The following is a 20920-nucleotide window of genomic DNA, read 5'->3' as shown; positions in this document are numbered from 1 at the left end:
GGATCCTACTAATACCTATTTTTTCCTTCTCTCAAACTAAAGGAGTTTTAAAATGTTGCATAAAAATGGCAGTTATGTCAGTATTAAGATAAACCTGATCAGATAAAACCCAATTACAAATAAGGATTCCTAGCTGGTAAATCATTTATTTGGACCTTAGGTGGGCCTGAAGAATTTGTAGGTGGGTAACCAGTGTGTACCAGAAAGTTCTATTCAGAACTACTTAGTGCTTTGATGTTTCTATTCTTCTGTACATATTCTAAGGTAAAGGTAAAAAGACATTCAAGGGTCAGGAAACATCTAGCCTCTTTTTTTAAATAACCACTGAAAAAATTAATGTATCTCCTGTTTCGTAACCTGAGGCATATAAGGAACATGATTGTGGAAATAGGCTGCATTGTCACAAATGCATAAGAGACCTATTGAGATGGGAAGCGCTACAAAGTTTAAGAGTTTTATCTGTTTTTTGAAAATAACAAAATCATGCAATCTACATATTTTATATCTAGGAGGAACTCTTGGAATTCATTGGCATTCAAATTCAAACACGAGTCTAATGCTACAGCAGAGAGAGAGAAAGGAGAGAGAAACTAATGAACAGTCTTTCTTTCACAGCTATCAGTTTCTTTCACTAAGCCTTCCGAAACCTGAGCCTCTGCAGAAGACTAAACCCTTGGGCCTTACCTTCAGAAATGGACAGAAGCTTGTACACTCTTATTTTCGAGAACCCGAAAAATGTTTTTAAAGGAAGGAGTCAACTTTGGCTTTGAGTGTTTGGCCTGGGTACAATGCCTTTAAAAAGCAGATGACCAGCTTAGCTACTGACCATGCTGACCATTGTCCAGAATTGGATCACATTACACAAAAACAGCGAATGGCCTTCTCTTATAAAATATCAGAACAGAGCACAATTCCTGAGCACATTTTGCAGAGCTCCTTTCATCACTTAATCTCTGCTAACTGGTCGGGATTACAGACAGAATCGATACCAGAGGAAATGAAACAGATTGGTGAGCAACAGGGAAATAAACCGCGCTGGGCAGCTCTTCTGATACTCATGGTGATAATACCCACAATTGGTGGGAACGTCCTGGTTATTCTGGCTGTTTCACTGGAGAAAAAGCTGCAGTATGCTACCAATTATTTTCTAATGTCTCTGGCAGTGGCTGATTTGCTGGTTGGGTTGTTTGTGATGCCGATTGCCCTCTTGACAATAATGTTTGGTAAGTATTTCACTTTGTTCCTGGCATCAAACCACAGAACTATGATATACTATCAGAGAAATGGATATTCAGTCTTTAAAGATGGACTTGGACCATTTAAAGATACAGTGAGTAAACAGTCTCTCATTTCCATCATTTTCTATGGTTGATAAAGGCTTAAAGAGCAAAAAATAATTTCTTAGAAACAATTCTACTCCTTCCCCAGCCATCTAATAAAACTCATCCAAGAAACAATTCTACTCCTTCCCCAGCCATCTAATAAAAGTCATCCAAGTTAGCAATATTCATAGATTCTGCATTCATCACCTAAAAATTATAGTGAAGAACAGACCTATACTTTAACTTTCCCATTATAAACACTTTTTTCCCTCGACAAGGCAACAGCTAGGATACTTCTGTGACAGTTAGTTATGTGCTGAGTTATTTATTAATGATAAAATCTTCGAATCAGGGGCGCCTGGGTGGCTCAGTCGTTAAGCGTCTGCCTTCGGCTCAGGTCATGATCCCAGGGTCCTGGGATCGAGTCCCACATCGGGCTCCCTGCTCGGCGGGAAGCCTGCTTCTCCCTCTCCCACTCCCCCTGCTTGTGTTCCTGCTCTCGCTATCTCTCTCTCTGTCAAATAAATAAATAAAATCTTAAAAAAAAAAAAAAAATCTTCGAATCACTCAATTCCAATTTGAATCATTAAACACCAATTTAAAATTGGAACTGTTCTAAAAATTCTTGTTATATTTCTTTATCGTTTGTGTACTTTAGCCTTAAACATAATTCTTACACGTGTCATGTTAAGAAAATACTATGTTTAGTTAGTTGCTAAAAGAAATGGTCTGGCTCACAGTGTCCTAAGAAATGATTCATCTGTTTAATTTTTATGATTTCTAACCATCCATGTCCTTGATACATGTAAGAAAAATCTGACTTAAAATAAAATATTAAAAATTTATTAAAAATAAACTATTAAAACAGGTGACCAAAACCTGAGTTATTATAATAATAATGTAGCTTGATATTAAAATATTAGTTTGTTATACTAAAAAAGATAATATTAAAATGAAATAGTTTTCATCTGTGTGTATCATCTCTAGTTATAGAATTTGGGTAAATACAAATAATTCTGCTGATAAGTTATTAGGGTTTCTAAGATCAGCATTAAGAGGATACTTACCTTATTCAGTGCTTGGCATAAATTGATATTCCACTCATTAACTGCTTAAGAAAAATGATTATTTGCAGCAGATAGGGCTTCTTGATATTATGTTTATATGGTGAGGATAAAAATATTTTGGGTTATAGAAGTAAAGTTTATTTAACTAGAATATGTATTAGAAGGGGGATAAAAACTCCAATTTAAACTATTACATTTAGGTTTAAATGTTACATTTTTAAGTAATTATAAAAAGATATCTAACATTAAGTATTTGATCCCCCAAATATCAGATGGTGACAGCCTGAAACTTTCCATTCTAAATTAATATCTAACTGAGGCTTTAAATTCTATAGCAGGGCAAGCAGTAATAAGGTTCTACTGCTTTAATGGACTCTCTAATCATTAATTATATCTATCTATCCCCTTCTTTTATAAATTGGTAACCTTTTGAATATTTTAGTACAACATGTAACCGTGGAAAGTAATTAAGGAATCTTACTCTAAAGGAGAACCTAAAGGATCTTAATTCCGAATAAAGTTTAAAAGAAATCAAGTAAATGAGGATTATGTAGAAACATTTATGTATATTTGGTAAAGACTACGATATTTGATTCAAGGCTCTTATCTCCACACACACAGTAGTAATTTAACTGTAAAATCACTCTTTAAATTATGCTTTTGCTAGACATACAGAAAATGTTACAATGTTCATCTTACACTACCATAAAATTTAATTGATATATTATTTTGAATAAATGAGACTGAATGAGTTACACAGAACTGAGTCCATATCAAACATCTACTATATGCAAATTACTGTGGTAGATACTCAAATTATCAGCTAAATAGTTATAGAATCTTTAAAAGCTAAGTTCCACAGTATTAAAGCGACCTGATAAAACACCAAAACAGATAAGAAAGATAATTCCATGTAGTTCACAGGAAACTAGTAGTATCTGCAGCTGACAACCAAGCTTATATTTAAATTTTGGGGGCCCAAGATATTCTTGGCAATAAATGTTAGCAGAAAACCCAACATATTTTAACATAAAATATATGGAATGTCTTCCTATTTATGTCCTAAATAATTATGATGTATATTTTAACTACATTTCATTTTTTCAAATGCTTGTTAATTTTTAATTATAAAATAAAATCTTTCATAGTCCCAAACACTTTTACTATCAGTAATTAAGCTCTATAGCGGGGTTAGATTTTTAAAAAATAAACTAACCTGGGAACTTAAAGACTATTTAAAAATTATTGCTTTAAATTCATTACTAAAAACATTATTCTAGGGGCGCCTGGGTGGCTCAGACGTTGAGCGTCTGCCTTCGGCTCAGGTCATGATCCCAGGGTCCTGGGATCGAGCCCCGCATCGGGCTCCCTGCTCGGTGGGAAGCCTGCTTCTCCCTCTCCCGCTCCCCCTGCTTGTGTTCCCTCTCTCGCTGTGTCTCTCTCTGTCAAATAAATAAAATCTTTAAAAAAAAAAACCCAAAAAAACAAAAAAAAATTATTCTATTTCTATGAGAAAGTGTATGAGAAAATGCATGCTCTGCCCTCCAAAAAGCTTCAAAAAGATGCATTCATAAATTGGAAACTGCACATATTATAAATTGGGACCTGACTTCAAATCCTAAGATTTTTATAGCCCTTCACATGTTAACAAATACAAAGACTTTCTAAATTAATGCATTTATAAGAATTTCTGATAACTTTAAAGGCAGGAGTAGATTTTGTGTATTTTTCTCTCATTATAGGAATAATCTTCCAAACTTCGGAAGTCTGTACAAACAAGTGTCCCTGATTCTGTAAACATAAAAAATTAACTACCACTGAGTGGTATGAGTATCTCAGGGAAATTTAATGAAAGTAACAAAAGAAACTATATTAGTTAATGTTCTAATAAAATTAAGTTTTAAAAAAAGGAGAGCAGTGAAACTTTAAAACTGACTTATGCTGAGGAGTATGTTATTCAACCAATGATTTATATAATATTGTTTGCTTTTTTTTTAACAGAATTTCCATTTTATCAAGATTATGATGACTGGCCTAACGTGTCTCTCAAATGAACTGTGATACCTATGTCAATTTTTCTGCCACTTCTTCCACTCTGGGAGCACAAGACTTAACCTTTGCTTTGTGGGTCTAGTTTTGACTGTCTTGTGTGTAATTCCCAAAATCCACAATCGTAAGTTAGTAGCTTATAACATAAGGCTTGAAAATGCCTACTAAGAAGGCATTTAGAAATACTTGAGTAGGATGCAAAGGAAAATAGAACATCATATGCCAATATAAAAAAGACAGGATGTTCACATTTTAAGAACTTCTCTGAACTTTTTCTCATTAAATAAGTGATTAAAAATGTAAAGGAGAAAATACAGTATTTGGTCATTCATTGGTCATTATTGTTTTATTTATAACTTAAGTTATAATTGTCTCACAATTAAAGTTGAAACAGTATCTGTGGTACAGCTGGAAGAGGGTGTATAAAATAAAATGGCTGAAAGATAGGTATCTGAAGCAAGACACCCAAGGCATTGAATCCTGGATCTCCTGTGTTGGTTTAGGCAAGTCACTTAACACATCAGTTTAATCACCTAGTCTGTAAAATGTAAAATGGATATGCTAAATCTTACATTGCAGGTATCTTGTGAAATGGTCAACTAAGGCCCAGCACATTACAAGCACCAATAACTGGCAAGTATTAGCAGAGTATGAGAAGAGTTTATATTTAAATATGTGATTTAGTTTAGATGTGAGTCTGACCAGAGATGAAACAGATATACAGCAGTAAAAGAAAAAGAAAATCAGTTATTTATGCAGTGAAATGCTGCTCTACCCAATTCTTAAATGAGGGAGAAAAGCAATTAAAGGCATTTCTTTTTGGAAAGCGGAAATTTAAAAAACCCAGAAAAAAATTTTGTAAGTGTTAAATCACTTGAAACATTTAAAACACTATCATATTAGACATCTAATCCCAGAATATCTTATATGTTCAAAATGTAGTGGGAAAATGACAACAAAAACAAAACAGAAGCTTCATAATAAAAATTGAAGCACTGGTCTATGTCTTTCTTTTCTGAAAGATAAAGATAGAAACATTTTCTGAGAATAAAAAATGGGTACTTTGAGAACCATGTCCTTTTTGGATATTAGGCTATTTAGATCTGTCCTACTCCAGTATACTCATGAACTATTTACGTTGGTAAACTCTACAGGCACAGTCCTCTAGGGATAGCTTTTAAAATACAGTCATTTAAAATCCTCAAAAGGCAAATATCTTATATCTCAGATTTATAGATTTATTTTATTTTATTTATTTTTTTTTTTTAAAGATTTTATTTATTTATTTGACAGAGAGAGACACAGCGAGAGAGGGAACACAAGCAGGGGGAGTGGGAGAGGGAGAAGCAGGCTCCCCGCAGAGCAGGGAGCCCGATGCGGGACTCGATCCCAGGACCCTGGGATCATGACCTGAGCTGAAGGCAGTCGCTTAACCAACTGAGCCACCCAGGCGCCCTATAGATTTATTTTAATTATTTTTCTGAATTAATCATATAACTCAGCTTTCCAAACTAAAAACTTTCCGAAACAGTAAGCAGGTTTCAGATCAAATGAGTCCATCTCACCAAGAAATGGAGTTTCTGGTTTAAAAACTCAGGTTTTTATACCGGTTAAAAAGAAAACAAAATAAATAAATAAATAGCAGCATGGCAATGCATACAGGTTATTTATGTTTGCTATTTATATATATATATATATATACACCTATAAATATAGAGAGAGAGTAAAAGGCATACATACTTTCATGACAAATTTTAACACATTCTCATGCCTTTTAAAAAAAAGCTTTAAGTTCAACTGGATACATGCACTCTTGCTACAGCAGGCAAGAGGACAAACATACTGATTTTACAGTGATGATATGACTTAACATTTCTAAGTAAGAGTGTTTTAATGGGTAGGCTAGTTGGCTAGTTTCTGTCAAACAGTAATAGTAATAAGAACTAACATTTATTGAGTGCTTTCTCTATGCCAGACATTGTTCTAAACACTTTACGTGTATTACTGCATTTAATCTTCAAAGCAATCCTATAAAACTGGTATCATCATCATTATCCCCATTTTACAAGAGAGGACAGAGGAATAAATAAATGGCAGAGACGTGATTTGAACCCCCGAGAACGGACTCTAGAATTCAGTCTTAACTTACTCTTTTACACTGCTTTCTCAAATGAAATGAGAAATTATGTCAGCCAAAACGGTCATATTTGACAAACAGCCAACAATTACAACTTAAATAACTCTATGTAACAAGACAGCCATAGAGTTTTCTCTAGGGACAAGGCAGAACCCAATATTTTTTAAAAGTTATATTTCATATTAAATGATACAGAACACTTGGGTCTTAAAAAATACTTGTACAAATCTTTGAGATGATCGCCAGATCTCTTTTCTGAGCAAGATATTAGACCTAGGCAGGCCCCTGTCTATGAAGTTGTTGACCCTTGTCTGGAGACAAATAGAAACTGATGTAACTGAATGGCAATTCTACCACCCCTTATGTATGGTGGTATTTGAAGCATGCAAGTCTTCATTTTAAGCAACAAAATATTTGTGCTATTAATATTTTTAGATAAATAATGAACTATCTATAATCCACAACTCACAAGATTTGTTTTGCTCCTATAATTACCAATCTGTAATTATTTCAGGCATCCACAGAAGTAATATTATTCAAACCTTATTGAAATTAAATTCCTCTTTAAGATTAATTTGGGAGCAGGTGGGGGAAGAGGTAGGTTTTTCAAAGAAGTTTTGTGCACTTTTTGTGAGATAACAAATAGTATATAATTTAAAAATTTTCCTTCTTCTGTCTTAGCTTTTATGAAAAAGACAAATTTAGAGCCCCAGAATAGCAGTAATTAATTTAGTTCAAGTACCCGATAACTTATTTCCTTTATATTGACTCATATACTTTTCTTTTTATATAAATCTATAACTGCTCCATTTGAAATAGTATAGTAAGTTCTTATGGAAATAAGCTGGACATAATACATTATAACAAATTAAATTATAAATCTTTAAAATGAATTAAAACTCCTAATAAAAATAACATATAAAGTTTTGGAATAGTTAATCTACCCCACACCAAACTAACTTAACCTTTTTTAGTTATTCTAAATAGTAAGAAATTTTCTGACCTTAAGCCTATCATATTAATACTAATTGAAAAGACAATTTTAGAAATGAAAGTATCTGGACTAGGGAAAGTCTCTTTATAACCTGAGAATGTCTAGAACTGTTTTTAATTTGTATAAATTCTTAGATTACCTGAATCTATTTAGACAGACAAGACACTTTTTCTTTTTGCTTTATATAAGAGATTTCTATTAATTTAATGCAGTCATGTTACTTTCATGTTCATTTCATAAAAAGCCTATTGACTATACCTTCATGAAACTTTCAATTATAAAGGTTAATAATAAAGATCCATCTCTCTTAATCCTAAACCTCATATCATAGTCTCCTTAAAGAAAATTCTCTATCATGCCTCAGTATTTCTAACGTTAGCAATTAAGTACTGACTGAAATAATAAAATTCTAGCAATCTGCATTAATTTTAATATCCACTTTGTGTACCAAAATTGGAGTTTATTTTAATTTTTTTAAGATTTTATTTATTTGAGAGAGAGAGAAGTAGCGAGAGAGAGCACGAGCGGGGGTGGGGGGTGGGGAGAGGGAGAAGGAGGCTCCCCGCTGAGCAGGGAGCCCAATGCAGGGCTCGATCCCAGGATCCCAGGATCATGACCTGGGCCGAAGGCAGACACTTAACCGACTAAGCCACCCACGCACCCCCCAAAAATTGGGAGTTTATAAAATAAATTCATTCTGTTGGAAAGTGAGCCTAACAAGACTTCACAGGAGCACTAAAGAGCTTTCTCTTTTAGCCCACAATTAGGAATATGTGAGTCAAATTGTCTGTTTTCCAAAGACCTGTACTTTTTACATGAGAGTCCTATTGTGGCTTCCTGCTCATGGCTACTAGATTTATGACTAGAATTTTCCAGATCTTAATTTAAAAACATACAACCCATAATTAGAAAAGCTAAATAGGCAAGTTTAAAACCATGATCAGTATCTCCTGTTGCAGTTCTAGATTTGAGTATTTTTCTATCTTCTACTCAGTCCTAAATGTAGAACATCAAGACAGATCAGAATGTAGCATCATTTCAAGTAGTTTCCACTGCAAAACTCTCAATCACATGTGATTATTTTCACTCTGCTTGAACTGTTAGTTTACTTAGCTGAGGTCCATTGCTGCCTTTCACTGTCCAAAGTCCTTTTCTACTTATTAACAGAGAATCTGAAAACTATGACTAAGAGGGAGAAAAATCTAACTGATTAGGTTCTCTCTCAAGACAGATTTCTCTGCCATGCTTGATTTATTTTGAGAGGTCTCCCATAAATTCCTTCCATTCTGAGTGCCTATCCTACACCAGCGAACAAATGTAGGTGCATCTTTTAAGACCCAAGACACAATGTTTCCCAGTCTTCTAAAACACTGCTCCTCAAACATTAATTTGTACACTTTTGAAAAAAACATATTCAAGTCTATCTCAAAACTCTTTCCCTAAATGACAGTCTTTTATTTTTTTTTGGTGTGGGATGCTAACCTCTCTCTACCCCCAGGCTTCTTGAATTTAAATGGTTCACAACTGAAGAGTTTCTTGGTGCTCTGAAATCCTAAAATGGTATCTTGGTCTTCCTTCAATTATCCCAATTATCTGTCAAAGTCAGATAATCATGCAAAAACTAGGAAAAGTAGTTTATATTTTGTCAGCGGACATACAATTAAACTGTAAAAAGGATTTAGATAATCTCATATATATGACATTTGTTCTACAAAGAAGTAATTTGCTTTTATAGCAAGGTCTAAAGTCTGTGTGTGTGTGTCTGTGTTAGAAAAGTGGATTCTGGGTGCCTGGGTGGCTTGGTTGGTTAAGCGACTGCCTTCGGCTCAGGTCATGATCCTGGAGTCCCGGGATTGAGTCCCGTTCGGCCCCCTGCTCAGTGGAGAGTCTGCTTCTCGCTCTGACCCTCTCCCCTCTCATGCACTCTCTCTCATTCTTTCTCTCAAATAAATAAAAGAAAAGAAAAGAAAAAGAAAAGTGGATTCTAACTGAAATATTCTAGGGCAAACCCTAAAATAAATTTTAGGTGTTTTGGAACTGCAAATATATATACACTGGGTGTATGTATACTATATAATGTACCAACCCATATGTGTATAGATACTTGTCTAAGTAAATTTATTGGAAAGCTATGTAGGATATTCAGTATCATATCCAAAAACTGAAATCTTTCAAAGTCCATATTTCTCAAGTGCTTAAGACTGTATGAGGTATAGCGTAAATGCTTTTTATAAGAGTTTGTTACATAAATTAAGTACTATGTTTAACCTTGACAGTTTCTTTTTAAAATATTAAGTCCCAGTGGCTGAATTGATGATGGAATATGGAAGGATAACAATCCATTTTTCTTCAGAATAATCTGAAATCATTCCTTCCGCAAACTTTATTTAATAAGAACTACTTCTGTCAAAAAGAAAATGCAACTCATTTCACTTAATTATTTCACCAAATGAGAGTTTGCTATAAACAAAGATCATGCTGCTAGTTATTGCTAGAAATTAACCAAAGCCTAGGCTTCACTGAGACTCCCATTCTAATACTCTTTTTGCCACATTATATTGCTTCCTCTATATGGTAAAATATATTCTCTGTATACAAAAGCAGCTTAAAAATTAATTTTATTTGACTAGCAAGGTTAAGTTCTACTTGCAACACTGTGGAAATTTTTAAAAGATCACAAAAGGAACAGACAAAAGAGCAACTGCGGTCAAATGAATGCTAAAAATGCTAAGCTGCTGATTTTCAAAAAGGGTGTTGTGATTTATACAAAATAGATAATGTATTTAAAAGGTACCATTTACAGAAATATATTTAATATTATTGACTCCATTATCTTAAGTTAGACATCTTGTGGAGGTTAACTCATAACATTTCAGATGAATAGCAAAAAGTTAAAAAATATGTATTACTTTAAAAAGAAACTGCAGGGCGCCTGGGTGGCTCAGTTGGGTTAAGCGACTGCCTTCAGCTCAGGTCGTGATCCTGGAGTCCTGGGATCGAGTCCCACGTCAGGCTCTCTGCTCAGCAGGGAGTCTGCTTCTCCCTCTGACCCTCCCTCCTCTCATGCTCTCTATCTCATTCTCTCTCTCAAATAAATAAATTTTAAAAATCTTTAAAAAAAAAAAAAAAAAGAAACTGCAAATTGTGGTGCCTGGGTGGCTCAGTTGTTAGGCGCCTGCCTTCAGCTCAGGTCATGATCCCAGGGTCCTGGGATCAAGCCCCGCATCGGGCTCCCTGCTCGGTGGGAAGCCTGCTTCTCCCTCTCCCACTCCCCCTGCTTGTGTTCCCTCTCTCGCTGTCTCTCTCACTCTCTATCAAATAAATAAATAAAATCTTTAAAAAACAAAAGAACTGCAAATTGAATATTGCCATTTTGTAAGAGAATATGTTTTTGTTTTGCTTTTCAGAGGCTATGTGGCCCCTCCCACTTGTTCTATGTCCTGCCTGGTTATTTCTTGACGTTCTTTTTTCTACTGCATCCATCATGCATCTCTGTGCCATTTCCGTGGATCGCTATATAGCCATCAAAAAGCCAATCCAGGCCAATCAATATAACTCACGAGCCACAGCATTCATCAAGATTACAGTGGTATGGTTAATTTCAATAGGTATGTGGGGAATGTCAGGGTTTGGGGCGGTATAAATAAGTAGCTTTTGGTTTCTTTTGGGTAAGAAATATACCAGGCCTGGTAGGCTGTGAAACTTAGCAAGAGAGCCCAAGGCAGACTATTGATATAGTACTGATATACCAACACAAGCTCTTTGTCATGTCATCATATAAAACCACACTATCAACAACACGTCTGAAAAAGCAAAAAGTTCATGTCCTCAGAAAGAACCATCTTCACAATGTTTACTGAGATATCTTCCTGCTTTGATTTTGACGTGCAGGAAGACTAAGTCTGAAAACAGTTTTTGTTTTTGTCAACAGATCATTAAGGTCTAGGCAGCATGCAGAATCTCGAAATTAATATTAAAGTAACAAAAAAAATAAAATGCATCTTCAGTCATACTCAAGAAGATAAACAGAAAAAGAGAAAAAAGAAAAAAACCCAAACACTCTGTATGCAGGTATTAAAGACCATAAATTCATCTTGGAAGACAGTATGTGTATAGAATAAAGGCAGTAAGTGTCTACATAAATGTTTTGGATATATGTTTAATCAGAGGTTTTAAGAGAGACGCTAGTGATATTCAGAAATGATTTACAGAAGAAAATATTATTTCTTCTAAATTGCCTTATGCCCTTGTGCCCATCTTTAATACTCAAAGATAGCTTCTATAAGAGTATCCTAGCATGAAGTACAGCATAAATAATTCAGACTTCTTGTAAGTTAATTCAGAAAAACAGATTCACAACAATTACTATGATCATCAGTAGTCTGACTAGCAGATTCACTTCTTCCTAGCAAAAAGAAAAAATCAAAGAGGAAAAAAATCAGGAGAGACCTGGAATGCTAAAAGGAAAACAAGAAAAAGACATGGTCTCTCTCCAATCAGAGTAAGAAAAACTGGGCAAAAAAAGCAAGAAAGCAAGATAGTGAAAGTGACCTTTATGTTCCTGAAATAATGTGGTCAAACCTCTTTTGAAAAGTTTGGAGGTAAAAGCAAGGAGTGTTACTACTGTGGCTTGTGAAGAAATTAGGGTCAAGGAAAAGTCTATTCAGAATGGACAGGTTTGAAAGCAGTGAGATAGGTTAGTTTTGGGGACAGATGCTGATTGACAGAGCAGAAAAGGTCCCCCAAAAGAAGCTAGAGAAAGTGCATGGGAGATAATGGGTAACAGTCACCAAAATTTAAAGTGGAAAGGAGGGAAACTATGGTAGCTCATGCCAGAAGTCCCACATCTTTTTAGTAAACTCACTGCAATAAGGGAGAGGATGGGGGAGACAGTGTGAGGTATGTGTGTGTTGGGGTAAGGTGGAGGAAATGGGGCAAAGGCAGGGAGAAAACAGGAGAAATGATCCTTAAGAAGAATTAAAACATTTGAAACCATGAAATATGATCAAGCCAATAAATAGTCTACTGTTAGAAGGGATACCCCAATTAAGACTGGTTCACATGAATCCATAAACAGATCAAATCTCTGTTGAGTACCTATGATATACTAGATATCAAGAATACAAAGATAAATAAAAAAGAGCTTTTATATTCAAGGAAGGCAGATAATAAAGAAATTAGACTAATACAAAGTGTTAAGTATGCAGGTGGAAAAGAATAAAAAGAAGACTCCAGATTTGTAGCTTTGGAAGGGATCTTATAAATTCACTTTTTCCTTTTATAGATGAGAAAAGAAACCTAGAGAAAATAAACCTAGTTTTATTTAAAAAAAAATTTTTTTTTTTTAAGATTTTATTTATTTGACACACAGAGAGAGACAGCGAGAGAGGGAATACAAGCAGGGGGAGTGGGAGAAGGAGAAGCAGACTCTCCGCCAAGCAGGGAGCCCGATGAGGGGCTTGATCCCAGGACCCTGAGATCATGACCTGAGCCGAAGGCAGACGCTTAACGACTGAGCCACCCACGCGCCCCTTAAAAAATTTTTAAAGATTTATTTATTTGAGAGAGAGAGAGGGAGTGCATGAGCAGGAGGGTAAGAGCAGAGGGAGTGGGAGGAGGAGGCTCCCCACTGAGCAGGGAGCCTGATGTGGGGCTCAATCCCAGGACCCTGGGATCATGACCTGAGCCGAAGGCAGATGCTCAACCGACTGAGCCACCCAGGCACCCTGAAACCTAGAGGTTTTAAATAGTTGGCTTAAAGACTGTTAATAGCTTTTCAGCACCAAGGCCAAGATCAATGCTGTGTTCATTTCATCACACTTTGTTTTGTAGGACCAGTGAAAATTTAGTAACTTTGTAGAAGAAAAAGCAGATGATAGGGTTAGTTCAGTTTTTAAATTCTGCAAAATGCTGAAAAGAGCTCACTTTCTTCTGGACTTAGTTATCCTAGGTAAGACCTGGCAAATAGTAAGGTATGAAAGAATAAGGGGATAAGGGTATAAAAAGCACTAGTGAAAACTTATGTTACTGACCACCAAGCTGGTTGAGAAGGGAATGTGAGCCTTGAAAGAGGTTAATGGAATGTGAAAATAGAGAAGGACAAATGGACTAGAGGTCAAGATAACTGTAAAAAGAAGTCCCACAGTAATGAAGAGTAGCAGGACAAGAAAGGGAAATATCACACAAAGTTCATGGTTTTAGATACGGGACAGCTTTAAGAGGGTTTATGGATGCCTTCAGGAGTGCAAATAAGAATAATGAGGGTTGATACACTTGAAACTAATATAGCGCTGTATGTTAACTACACTGGAATTGAAATAAAATTTTAAAAATAATAAAAGAAATTAGAGTGGAGTTCAACAGATACAAAATGAAGGTGTCAGAAGGGCCATCAATGAGATCAAGTCATGGAGGGTAAGAGCAATGGAGCAGTGGAAAGGAAGGCTTTAGCAAGGTGCTCAATCTACTGAGGAAGATGGACAGATGTCCTAGAGGTTGGTAGATGACCTGCATGGAGAACAGAGTGCTGTAAGCAGATTATAAATAGACTTCAAAAGGGAAGGGTTTTGGGGAGACAGAAGAGTGGAACAATCACTTAGAAATAACAAGGTACAGCAGGGGTCAGCCAGCTTTTCCTGTAAAGGGCAAGATAGTAAATATTTTGGGCTTGCAGGCTCTAATGGTTTCTGTCACAACTACTCAGCTCTGCAGCAGGAAAGTAAAAGCAGTCATAGACAATCTATTAACAAATGGGGATGGCTGTGTTCCAATAAAATTTTATTTACAAAAACAGAATGCAGGCCAGATTCAGCCCTCAAGCTGTGGTGTCAGCACACCCTAGTGTAGAATAGTAAGTATACAGAATCCACTTTCTGGTGGTGTAGTTGAGGAAAAGTAGAAAAAGCAGTAGCCTCCCTGTTAGAAAGGATTTGAGGAAAATATTTTTGTCAAGGGCTCTTCAGTTACCATAAAAAGGCTGTGTACATGGTGTACATGATGAAGTACTTTCAGATTCATAAAAAACACAAGGATTCTAGAGGTTTCTAAAGATCAGTTAACTCAAACTTCTTTTTAAGAATCTGCTATTTCAAAGGGAAAGGATTCACGATAACACTTGTGTACTTGTCTTTCTAATAAGCTACTTCATGAGGCAAGATCATATTTAAATACCCACTTCATGGTATTTAAAATATTAGCAAATTAGCATGAGATACATTTCTTTCACATCTGTTAGAGGAACTCTCAACTTGAAAATAAATTTCATGAATCATATGACCTCAAATATTTAAGTAGCATTTTTTAAAAACAATGAACTCCCCTTAGCTTTCCCTAAGTCATCAGAGGAAAAGATTAAGACATTCATAAATTTCAAAAAATGAAAATGTCTGTTAAATGAAACTGTGTAGCCTCAAAGATAATAGGTATCTATCTAGAATTAAGATACTGCATGAAAGTACTCTAAAGTCGCTTTAAATCAACTACATTGCATATAAAGTTAAAGCAAATTCTCTTCTGAACTCCTTTTCCTTAACCTGGGATAGATCAACAAACAAAGATTATGAGAAATGAAGAATAAATGAAGACATTCTCTATTTCGTGGATATACTACAGCTTTAGGAAAGCTTAAATTATAAACTTGAAATCACTAATCTATCTGTTTAAAAACATCAGGTTTGCTTACTTGGGTTCTATTTGTTAAATCTACCTTTAATTACATGCTTTGACAGATTCTGCACTGTGTGTACTAGGAATGACAATACACGAACCACTAACCACATAAAGTCACTAAGATAAACTCTAAAAGGACCTAAGAGTCAAAGGTCATAAAATGAACTCAACTTATCTTGTTTCCTTAGGCATTGCCATTCCAGTACCTATTAGAGGGCTAGAAACTGATGTGAGTAACCCAAGCAATATCACCTGTGTGCTGACAAAGGATCGTTTCGGCAACTTCATGCTCTTTGGCTCACTGGCTGCTTTCTTCACACCTCTGGCAATCATGATTGTCACCTACTTTCTCACTATCCATGCTTTACAGAAGAAAGCTTACTTGGTCAAAACCAAGCCACCTCAACGCCTAACGTGGCTGGCTGTGTCTACAGTTTTCCAAAGGGATGAAACACCTTGCTCATCACCTGAAAAGGTGGCAATGCTGGATGGTTCCCACAAGGACAAAACTCTGCCCAACTCAAGTGATAACATACTTAGGCGAAGAATGTCCACAGTTGGAAAAAAGTCCGTGCAGACCATTTCCAATGAGCAGAGAGCCTCCAAGGTTCTAGGGATTGTTTTTTTTCTCTTTTTGCTTATGTGGTGCCCCTTTTTTATTACAAATATAACTTTAGTTTTATGTGATTCCTGCAACCAGACTACTCTCAAAATGCTCCTAGAGGTATTTGTGTGGATAGGCTATGTTTCCTCAGGGGTGAATCCTTTGGTCTACACCCTCTTCAATAAGACATTTCGGAATGCATTTGGCCGATACATCACCTGCAATTACCAGGCCACGAAATCAGTGAAAACTATCAGAAAATGCTCCAGCAATATCTACTTCCGAAATCCAATGGCAGAGAACTCTAAGTTTTTCATGAAGCATGGAATGCGAAATGGGATTAATCCTGCCATGTACCAGAGCCCAATGAGGCTCCGCAGTTCAAACATTCAGGCTTCCTCAATCATTCTACTAGATACACTTCTCCTCACAGAAAATGAAGATGACAAAACTGAAGAGCAAGTCAGTTATGTATAGAAGGAATGTCAGTTTTCATCTAAATAATATAACGATGAATAAGGTAATTAAGCAGATATAAATATACCAAGAATTATATAAAGAAGAACTTTATGTCATGTATCAAATCATCTTTTTAAAAAAGGAGTTATCTATTAAGATTATATAATTTTCTTTATTTGGACAAAACTACTCCATGAAAAAAATCATTTTGTACAGCTGCAAACAAAAATAATCCAGCAGTCTGTCTAAATGTTAAGGTATTCAAATGAAATAAAATTAAGTAAATCAGTAAGTTTCAGTCTTAAAAATAAAGAGTCATTGTAAGAATTTGTTTTAGGAACTAAACAGCAAACAGCAAAGCTGTGCTAAGAATGAAATAAAACAAGACAAAAAAGCCTTAAGTTCTTCAAAGCCTTAAAAACATAAGGCATAACACAGAACAACAGTGACAGGAACAGAAGACTAAAAGTAAGTGCATAAAATGATCGCATCTGGAGGTAAGCTAAGACTATCATTACAGTCTGGCTCAGTTAAATGTAGTCAATATTTTGCTTTGATCAAGAAACTTGTCTTGATGGAAGGGGTAGGGAGGATAGTAGTTGGATATCACACAAAGTAACAGGATCTCGGAACCAGAGCTGTTTGTTAAATGGCTGATACCAGGTATCTACTCATCAGATGTGGGTCTAACTTAGAAAAGGAGAGGAAGCAAATGAAATCACTCCTGGGTACCTGAAATTAATTTTGTTCCTTAAAGAACAAGTGCAAACTGGAGCCACAGGATCTCGATCCAGGAACCTAAACTATAATGACCCAAAAACTTGGTTGAACTTCTGGCACATTTTTTATTCATCCTTTCCTTATTTCACTTTGCACTGCTAGATCTGGGACTAAATCCAAACTGTGTCCACCAGCTAACTGACTACATTTATGAAAGATACTTAATTTCTCTGACCCTCAGTTTTCTCATCTACATAGGGTTCTTATGAGGATGAGTACATGCGGGCAGTCTGTATTGGTAGCCAATTCTATTTACATCTGATATTTTATTGTTATGCTACTGCCATAAATGGTGAACAAATTTAGGCTGAGGGGGTCTGCAGTGAAGACAGCCCATATCTTAGCTTTTCCTTTTCAGGCTGACCCATTCTTACGTCTTCACCTATTGCTCTAGTGCTGTCCCTCTCCAGGTGATTAAGTTTAAGAAAATTATTTCAAGAAATATGTTGGCTATGGAGCTCAGCATAAGTGAACCAAGTATGTATTCTCCAAATGGCAGAATCCTTTCCTAGAACATAGACCTTATGGACTCTATGTCACCTGCCAGAAAGAGTATAACCCACAAATTTAATCCCTAAATCTCAAAGCTTTAGGCACTTTCCCCCACCAGTCTAAGATTTTTCAGCAGCATGAAGGGTGGCCCAGTTCAGACAGGCAAAATAATTTACACTCATGAAAAAAAAAATTATCCATTTTGGTTCTAGTCTCTAATATGATGGGTTTGACATATATTAAGATTTATATTCTTGCCAAGTCACATAAGATTAAGTTTTCTGATGTCACTTTAATAGTATTCCAAACTGCATCTTATATATCTGAAGGCATATATAATTGTTTCAGAAGTCTAAATACTAGAGATGGCACGCACACTACCAAACTCTACCCCGAGACAAACTAGAGTAAACAGACTACCTTCTCACATGCTCTATACTGCCTCCAAATTGGTGTATGTGCTTAAACATACACATATCTACAAAATTAACTATATGACCCTTAAACTAGTCAGCGTCAATTCCTAGGGAAAAAAATTCTTTGCTTATAGTCAGCTGAGAGATCTTTCTCTAGTTAATGAGAAATATTCTAACACTTCTAGAAAATGAAATACAATTCCAATATAAACTATTTTTGAAAAAGTACAAATAGTACAAACTCTTACCGCTTTGATATACAACTGATTCTTCTATTTCAGAATACTTTAAAGAAATCTATAATTTTAAAGCAAATCTCAGAAGTTAACCACACCAATGGCAACAAAAAGACTACAGTTTTAAGTTCAAAGAGAAAGAGTAGACTGTATCTCTTTAGAAAAATAATTAAAAAAAAAAACCCTTTCATTTGCTTTCATATTTATTGTTAATTAATGAAGGGGGAAAACAAAGGTATAGAAAAAGAGTGAAAAAGACAAAATTAAAGGAAGTTATAGCATCAAGAACATAAACACAAAGACAATGAGGCAGAATACAGACAGTATGTACTGAATTGATACAAAATTGTGAGTGGAGATACTGTAAACATCTTTACATGCATTTGGTGGTAACTAACTGCTGGGGTTCCTTCAAATTCTAAGGATCTATGATGGTACAACATTTTTATATTTAAGGAACCCATTTCTTTATGGTCTTAAAAAATGTCTGCGCCAGGAATCTCCCTCACATCTTGCAAGATCCATCCATATCTGAAAGCATATTAATGTTTACACTGAGAAATAGCCAGTTTTATATTGTAACACCTTAAGTTATAGCAAAGAGGACCAGGACTGTCTAATTTTAAGAAAGGTCTATATCAGGGGCACGTAGGTGGCTCAGTTGGTTAAGAGTCTGACTCTTGATTTTGGCTCAGGTTGTGATCTCAGGATCATGAGATCAAGCCCCACATTGGGCTCTACACTCAGCATGGAGTCTGCTTGAGATTCTATCTTCTTTTCCCTCTGCCCCTCCCCCTGCTTGTGCTCCCATACTCTTTCTAAAATAAATAAATAAATAAATAAATAAAATCTTTTTAAAAAGTCTGTATCAGATCATTATAGCAACTTAATCTCAACAAGTATGTAAAGACCAATGCTTCTTTTAACTTCTTTCTTCCCTTTCCTTTCCAATGTCAAGTTAAAATAGTTCAAAGTATGTTCAGTTCCAACTGAGTTTCAGTCAATGCCAAGCACAGTACTGTACAAAGAGTTATAACAGTTATAACTATAGTTATAATAAAATCTGCTTACTGGACAGATTAACAATGGTCCTAACAATCACCTATTTATTACACAAAAAATGTACTAGAATCATTTCACCTTGGTAGAAATGTTTTTCAACTTAATCTCAATATTTATCATATATATTATGAACAAATAACACACAAATATCAGGAGAAAGAAACAATGAAAATACTGTAACTCCCTGGACTACCTGAGAGTAAAGGAGATAATACACATTGAGAATTTTTAGTTTCCCACAAGACAATTTCATCTATGTTGAAGTACAAATACATGTTTACCCACATGTTTTCAGTATTCATGTCCAGTAAGTACACTTAAAAAGATTAAAAAAATTAAGAAGAAATAAATTCTTAAAATATGGTTCAAGAAAGTCAAATGTCTGCAGTTATTTTAAAAGTAGTATGTAACATCTAAAAGGGAAGAAATGATAAAATGGAGCACATTCTAAGAAAGCAAATGATGGTGCATCAGAAAACATTTACTATTCTTAAGAGACAGAACAGAAACTTTCCAAATATTAAAGGTAATGAGGAAATTTGAGAATAAAAATGTTCTATGAGAGTCACTTAGGAAAATAGTACTTTGATGGAAAGGCATGTTGTAGAAAGCATTGGTCTATAATGAGATCTGTTTTGAATTTCAATTCTACCATTTAGTTCTATGACAGTGAGAAATTTTATTAACTATTTTGGAATTCAATTTCCTTTTTTAAAAAAAATATTTCTAAGTTTCTTTCACCTTTAAAAATTCTCACTCTGGGGAAATGGCACTAATCTAAAATTTTGAGAATCTGGTTTCAACCGCAATTCCTTAGACAAGTTGATTACATTTAATTTTCTTCATCTATAAAGCAACTTTCACACAAAATCATCTCTAAAGTCTTTTCCAGTTTCTCTACTTATAAAGAGTCATATTATGAAAACAAAACTCAGAATGGTCCCTTAGAAATCACAAGCACATAGAACCACTCATTAGCTGGATCTGACTATCCTAGGTAGTAAAAAAAACTTAGCAAAGCCTAAAAGCAGCTCATGGGAGACATCTGCTGCTGAAACTGGGAATTTAGCATGAGTGTGAGCTACAGGAAACGCAAAAGCAGAAATGAATGTTAATTGGAGAGCAAAGCGTTGTCAGGTTAAAAAGGGAAGAAAAACAGTTTTCCCGAAGCTCAACTTCCTATGTGCAGAATATACACACCAGGCCACTGATTTATAGGATATGAAATATAAAATCAAGAAGAATTAATAACTGACAACAAAGAAACAAAACAAAGGAAGAGACCATCATGAGTAGGATTGTTTACACAAACCAACAGTTACTAAAGGCACCCCTAGAAAAATATACTTTCCAAATCAAAATTAGCTCTCTGATAAGAATTAAAACAAAACAAAAAACCCTCTCTGGATGGCAATAATACACCCTCCCAACACCCCCCCCCTCCCCTCCGCCCCGCACCCACATCTAAACTCTAGAGCAAAACCAATGAAAGGTTAGGGTCACAGCTTGGCTGAAATAATACACCAAAAACGGACAGGGAGAACATAGAACTATCCAATATCTATTTTTACTTCCACTTCCCCCCCCCCGGAGAATGATTTTTGGACCAGAAAGATAAAAAGTAATGTTGTAAA

At 35.3% G+C, this 20920-nt stretch overlaps 2 protein-coding genes across 2 annotated transcripts in view; one reads left to right on the top strand and one right to left on the bottom strand.

The window, feature by feature from the left end:
• Positions 1–20920, bottom strand: part of PSMD1 (proteasome 26S subunit, non-ATPase 1) — a 91730-nt gene that overhangs the window by 40909 nt on the left and 29901 nt on the right. The gene's annotated exons all lie outside the window — the stretch shown is intronic.
• On the top strand, positions 875–16318 carry HTR2B (5-hydroxytryptamine receptor 2B). Its single transcript, XM_021690381.1, has 3 exons — positions 875–1223; positions 10977–11177; positions 15426–16318. The coding sequence occupies exons 1-3, from the start codon at positions 875–877 to the stop codon at positions 16316–16318; spliced, it is 1443 nt and encodes a 480-aa protein (XP_021546056.1).

The sequence above is a fragment of the Neomonachus schauinslandi genome, chromosome 3 (genome assembly GCF_002201575.2).
Source record: "Neomonachus schauinslandi chromosome 3, ASM220157v2, whole genome shotgun sequence".
Taxonomy (NCBI): Eukaryota; Metazoa; Chordata; class Mammalia; order Carnivora; family Phocidae; genus Neomonachus; species Neomonachus schauinslandi.
This window is presented reverse-complemented; position numbering and strand designations above follow the sequence as displayed.

Bases quoted from the DNA above. Each gene is read 5' to 3' on its own strand.
- HTR2B (XM_021690381.1), top strand. From the start codon at position 875: ATGGCCTTCTCTTATAAAATATCAGAACAGAGCACAATTCCTGAGCAC. The intron at 1,224-10,976 runs GTAAGTATTTCA...TTTGCTTTTCAG, and splicing joins CCTCTTGACAATAATGTTTG to AGGCTATGTGGCCCCTCCCA. The intron at 11,178-15,425 runs GTATGTGGGGAA...TTGTTTCCTTAG, and splicing joins GGTATGGTTAATTTCAATAG to GCATTGCCATTCCAGTACCT.